General features: G+C 45.2%; 1 protein-coding gene across 4 annotated transcripts in view; it reads left to right on the plus strand.

Annotated features, from left to right (window-relative positions):
- LOC146178897 (DNA-binding protein P3A2-like) overlaps positions 1 to 5,654 on the plus strand; it is a 33,813-nt gene extending 28,159 nt beyond the window's left edge. For 3 of the 4 annotated variants that reach the window (XM_084578633.1, XM_084578635.1, XM_084578634.1), the window contains exons 8-9: positions 2,278 to 2,467; positions 4,278 to 5,654. In XM_084578633.1, the coding sequence (XP_084434759.1) occupies positions 2,278 to 2,467; positions 4,278 to 4,447 (360 nt within the window). In that variant the 3' untranslated portion in view covers positions 4,448 to 5,654. The remainder of the gene's footprint in view (positions 1 to 2,277; positions 2,468 to 4,277) is intronic. The other variant, XM_084578636.1, reaches the window with a different exon arrangement.
- The last annotated feature ends 346 nt before the right edge of the window (positions 5,655 to 6,000 follow it).

The following is a 6,000-nucleotide window of genomic DNA, read 5'->3' on the forward strand; positions in this document are numbered from 1 at the left end:
CAGCAGATAGTTACACTGAGAAAGCAGAGGCTATCAATGACATGACAAGGGTCATAAAGTCCAGCAGTTAGAGGATAGCTCCAGTGGTGAACTTGAGAATAAAAAAGAAAGGAAGCTGGAAGTTAGCTTTTGTGTTTTCTTTCATGTATTTTCTGCAATAAAGGTTACATATGTGTGAAGTGAAACTTTATTTTTTTTCATCCATGAAAAGGAAATACTTGTGGGGTTCCAAAAGTCCTTAAATATCCTTGACTTCTGTATCTCGAAACTGGCATGAACAGCATCCCTCGACTACAGCATTCCTCATAGCGCAAGTCTCTTCGAAACGTTCAGCCCTGCATTTCACGTATCATACTTGTTAAAAATTTTGTAAAATAACAAGACATTACTATTTTTTATACCCTGGGGAAATAATTGAAGTTCAAAAATTGGCCTTTAATTGGACAAATGGTTGCAGTCTTTGCCTTTAGTATTACATGTTTTGTAGCATTTGAAAATAACCTTAGTCATGTAGCACTAAACTTAAAATGAATACTAGCTAACATGGCAATATGCTAACGTTAGCGGCGTTAATGTGTATTTAACTGGCTTGCTTTTTATATTGTATATTGTCGGTACTTAACCCTTTCGCTGTGGGGCGTTTCTGGCCGTGACACACCCCCAGTGTCGGCTTGATTTCAGGGAACGAGCATAGCGATTTATTTTTGACTATGATTGCTATACGAATAACATAGTAAACAGAATATGCACATTTCATTGTTCTGCAGGTGTTGTTAATTAACATCATCATCATTATCGGCCTGATTATAAGTTACATAAATGAGGATAATGTAAGAAAACACTCTATACTTCTTGAGAGACTGAATCCGAGCTTGACTTGTATTTATAATCAAAAGAGCCATCACTGCAGTCCGCAGTCGAAGGTCCCGCACGGCCAGCCATCCGAAAGTAACCCTGCGCATGGAGGGCGCACTTTTGGTGACCCGCACAATGGAGATAAATGGCACGTTGCGAAGTCAAGATGACAGAAGGAGATGGAAAGGGGCTAAAACAACCTCCTTTGCTGCTGCTAGCCACAAGCAAGGGTGCGGTAAGAGAGAGCGAAAGCAGTGATCGAGTCACGTGTCGACCTATTGGAGAGGCAATGGCACGAACCCCTGAACGTGACGCATCATAGCAGACACTCCAATAGAATAAAAACCTGCAAACCTGGGGCAGATAGCAGAACAACCCTTGAACCCGTAACCACACGCAAGCGCTGCGAAACGCGCATACCGCATGATCACTTAGTACGATAGAGTAGTGCGCGTGGAGTGACTGCACCCCCCAGCAAAGAAGGTGGCGGGGGTGGGCGCAGTCGCTTCATACTCTACAGTATATAGGTACCAACACAACGCGGGGAGAAAATACGAACTTGTAGAAAGATTTCACAGATGGTGCAGCCTGTCCAAGTGCGCCAGCTTCGCGCTCAGGCACAAAGTTTTGAATGCACGTAGAGAACGTACCGGTACGTCGGTGACACTGTGGGGGGGAAGCTCGAAAACATACCTGTACGTTCGTGACAGTGAAAGGGTTAATGGCCTCTTGTTTTTTAGGCAAAAGCCTTACTTGCCTCGTGAGTGGCCTGAGAAGAAAGAGGAAGTGTGTGGTATTTTAGTAGCATTTGCTTTGGGTCTAGCTAGCTCATTATTAAAGATGGATTACTTTGTATTTCAGCATACATAAACCACAGTGCTTGTGCCATCTAGCATTTTGTACCACGTTTTGCGTGCGCTAGGGAGTAAGTCACACATTTTTAGTGCGCAGTATGTTTTTCTTTCATCTGTAGGAGGAAAGAAGTGTCAGTGCTGCAACATTGACAGATAAGTCATCGAGGCCTTCCAGTTCGCAACCGTTTGCAGTTATTGTCCTTAGAATTGAATGGTGACAATGCCATTCTAATCATTCTCTATGTGCCTACTTTAGGAGTGGCATGAAGCAGCACCGTACAGATCGTGTCTACCAGCTGCTGGCAGAATTTTGCGCGTGTCCGGTTCATTCATGCAAAAGGCAGGCTGCTTGTTGTGCAAGACTCCACATGTAGAAGTATTTGGTGCAAAGCGTCGCGGTATACATGCTTTTCTTGGCCGTGCTTCCCAAAGAAGTCTCACACTTGTGATTTAGTCTACTTGTGGAATAAGTGTTGAAAAATGCACGATTCACTTATTTTACATTTTTTTTCTTCTACAACATAGAATTGGATAGTGGGGAGCACTTGTTGCCATTGAAGCATGGTAGTTTCCCGGGGTGCAGATGAGTGCGGCGGTGGCGGGGGACACGGAGGCTGGGCAGGCTGTGACACCCATCAGTGCGGTGAACATGGAGCTGAACAGCGAGGCGGCCTCCCAGGCAGTGGCGACGCTGGCCGAGGCTACCATCAATCACGATGGGCAGATCATCCTCACGGGCGAGGACGGCACGCAGAGCGGTGAGCCTCCTCCTCCTCCGGCCCGCCACCTCATGTGCCAGCTCTGCCCTGGCTCCCTTATCCCCACCACCGTCCTCCTAACCTCCACCACCCAACCACCCACCTGCACCCTCAGATGACCTCTATTGTGCTTGTTTGAAGGATACTGGCTTTGAAGCCATTTTTGTTGTTTCATGACCAATTTCAGTGAAAATGCACTCTCTTAGTGTCTTTCTTTGTGCTTATTTTAAATATATTATTGACCCCGCTGTGATGATGCAGTGGTTAGGGCACTCAACTACTGTGCCCAAGGATGTGGGATTGAATTCCGACTACGGCAGCTGCTTTTCGATGGATGTGAAAAGCAACGACGCCCATGTGCTGTGCGATGTCAGTGTACGTTCCTCAGGTGGTCAAAATTTCCAGAGCCCTCCACTGTAGCATCTCTCATAAGCCTGAGTCACTTTATGACGTTAAACCCCCATAAACCAAGCCAAATATATTATTTTATTTGTAGGCCAGTTAGTTTTCATGACAATGATCAAGTTCCATTTTTTGAGGTAAATTTGCAAAATAAGGGGTCAGTGAAAAGTAAATTTCAAGCAAAGTGGCTTGTTGGGCAAGTTGGTTAATTGGTTAGTTAAAACTTTAATTGGTTAATTGGTTAGTTAAGTGTGCTACTGTTAAATTGCACTGAAGGCAAGAAAAATTGGGGGATACTTAAGTTCCACTCTCAAGGGTGGTAATACCACACCGTTAATTGATGGCTCCCGTCAGCAGCTTTCCTTGTGGATCCTCGTTGGCATACATGCACTGCGCTACTTACTCAATCACCAATCTCGTAATTTGTGCTTCATGTTGTGTCATGCATTCCCGTTACCTGCATTGTGTGAAAGACTACTCAACATAGATTAAAAACCTTATTTTAACGGGCAACTCCGGTGGTTCCTCAACCTTTTCCAGTTAACACTAATGCCTGTTTTGTGTTTTAAGAATCTCTTTTAAGTGTGCAACATGAATTTTTCAAAAACAAGCGGGCAATGATCTTGAAAGAGCAAAAAAAGCATAGAAACGAAACCCATAGTGCCTCCTTGGTGTGACATCATCGGTGATGCCATGAGCAGAGGGAGAGGTGCGATTTAAATCCAGTTCAGGCGTAGTACTCCTGTGCCATACAGGAATGTTCATACCCCTTGTTTGAAGCAGGGCATTATATCTATGCCTGGTGGTGTTTCACTTACGGCTGTACTAGCGTACAAGTGTATTGTGTGAGCTAGTAGAGGCACAATTAAAGGAATACGGATTAAACGAGTAGCAAAGCTTCTGTACGTGATAGACGATTCGCAAACGGAGCCGCGGATGGCAGTCTTAACGCATCATATCCTTAAAGGTGAAACTTAAGTGGCCGCCAAGTTTTAGGATGCATTCTGCGAGTCAGTTGACCAGAAAACTTTTATTCTTGAAGTCCTCTTAAGATAAATGGCCCCATTGCGGTGGTGCAGTAGTTGGGGATGCTTGACTGCTGTGCTCACGGATGCGGAATCGAATTCCGACCATCGCCTCCGCTTTTGGATGGAGGCAAAAAGCAAGGCATCCATGCGCATTGCAATGTGAGCACATTAAAGGACACCAGGAGATAAAGTTTCCGAAGCCCTTCATTATGGCATGACTCGTAGGCTGAGTCGCTTTGGGACGGTAAACCCCATAAACAGAGCCACCTTAGGATAAATGTACAAACTTGAGCGTCAGCAACATTGACGTCTTTCAAATAATTGCCGCTGAACGTGCTTGCGGTAAAAACAGTTGAGCCTGTCTTTTGTTGTTGTTTCAGCATTTCCCGTGTCAGGCATGGTAACCATACCGGTGTCCATGTACCACGGCATGCAAGTGACCATGGCACCGGTTGTGTCAGCCGAAGCGGCAGGCGCAGACGGATCTGGTGAAACGGTGGAAGTGCTTGCCGTTCCCGTGAGCACGACGACGCAGCAGCAAGTCGAATGAGATGGTCGCCGCCCTGGTCACTGAAACATCCCACCCCAATGTGGCTTCATCAGCTGCAGCCTCATCACATTTTTCGTGAAGTCATCTTCTTTACTTTGAGTGGTCAGGTGATGGCAGAGTGTGCATTCACTTCAACGGGGCAATCGTCTGTTGTACAGGCACGCTTACGGTCAATGTGACCAGCGGCCTTCGTAGGGCGACAGCTCCAGTCTACCGGTGCCCATAGTGTGCGAAACTTGGTCGTACCGACATCCAGCAGTCGTGACGTAGACAGTGCAACTGTTGTGGCAGCTGTCAGCAGGTCTTGCCGGCATAGTGACGCAAGAGTTGCTCAAGTATGTTCACACAACAGGGTTTTAACCACCGTCACAGGTGCCGAAGCAAAGTGCCACCCTTGTCTGCAACAGTGTGAATCCTGTGAAGTCAGCATAGTCACAGTGTCTGTGCCTCTTCTCTCCCTTTGGATGCTGACTATGAGGGAGGAGGTGGAAAAAGCACACTTTCTAGTCTGAGAAGAAAGAGATTTGTGCGTGCATGAGGATCTCCTAGACCTGCCAAAGACCTTTTTTGACCACGTAGTGGCCAGATCAACGGGCCAGGACTTTCCTTGGTGGCCCCCATTACCATATATGTCTCCTCTACGTTCATCATTGAATGGTGGGCTAGAGCCTGCTATGGAGTTCTACAGCGGAGCAGGATTATATTTATTGATGTGGTGTGACTACTATGAGCGTGCGTGTAATTGTGCATGTGCGTGTGTGTACATGTGGCATGCGTGCTTGTGCAGCCATAGGTGATGTGAACCCTGTCACTAGTTTGGCCAAGGCGCCTCTCCACTACCGGTTGGCATCGGAAATACGTCTCGGCATTTCCAGAACTCGTGTGTACATTTATCCTCTTTTGTTGTTGTTTTCTTTTTTTTTAAATTTTGGTTAGGTGTGAAGAAACGGGTGCCCAGTGTTATTCTTTTTCTTCATTACATGCATTCGGCTGATATAATGTTGAAATCAGCGATCAAACTTGTGCCATTAGTTCTGTCTAACAAGGAGAAGAAATTGGAACTTAATCTGAGGTTCTATTTTGTTTTGTTTCTGCATGACCACTGCTACGAGCTCTTCTACAAGTGGGGTAGTGTTTTTGTGCCCAAATTTGAACCTCCCAAAATAAATATTGTGCTCACTGTTGTTGAAAGACTGGGTTCATTTTTTATACAGACTGAACATCAGTCACCTGTGAAGCCAATCCGTAAAACCAATCCGTAACTCCTTTTGAGTGTCTTTTTATGTGCGTTACATGTTCAGGTAAAGAGAATGGTAAAGTATCATTAATTAACCTTCAAGGAACGACTGAAAATGTTCAAATTGTCCGAAAGCTTTAATTATTGACTGGCACTAAAAAAATTGCCAAAGACCTTTTGCATCGGAGTAGTTTTATCTAATAGATGCTTCGAATATGGCTCTCTTACATTTGAAATAGAACTGAGAGACTAATGATTTTTTCCAGTTATGTCAGGTGTTTTTCTCTGCAGCACGTCAGAAATCTCAAAATATTGC

This window comes from Amblyomma maculatum, chromosome 9 (genome assembly GCF_055883805.1).
Source record: "Amblyomma maculatum isolate TAMU_Amacu chromosome 9, ASM5588380v1, whole genome shotgun sequence".
In the NCBI taxonomy this organism is placed as follows: Eukaryota; Metazoa; Arthropoda; class Arachnida; order Ixodida; family Ixodidae; genus Amblyomma; species Amblyomma maculatum.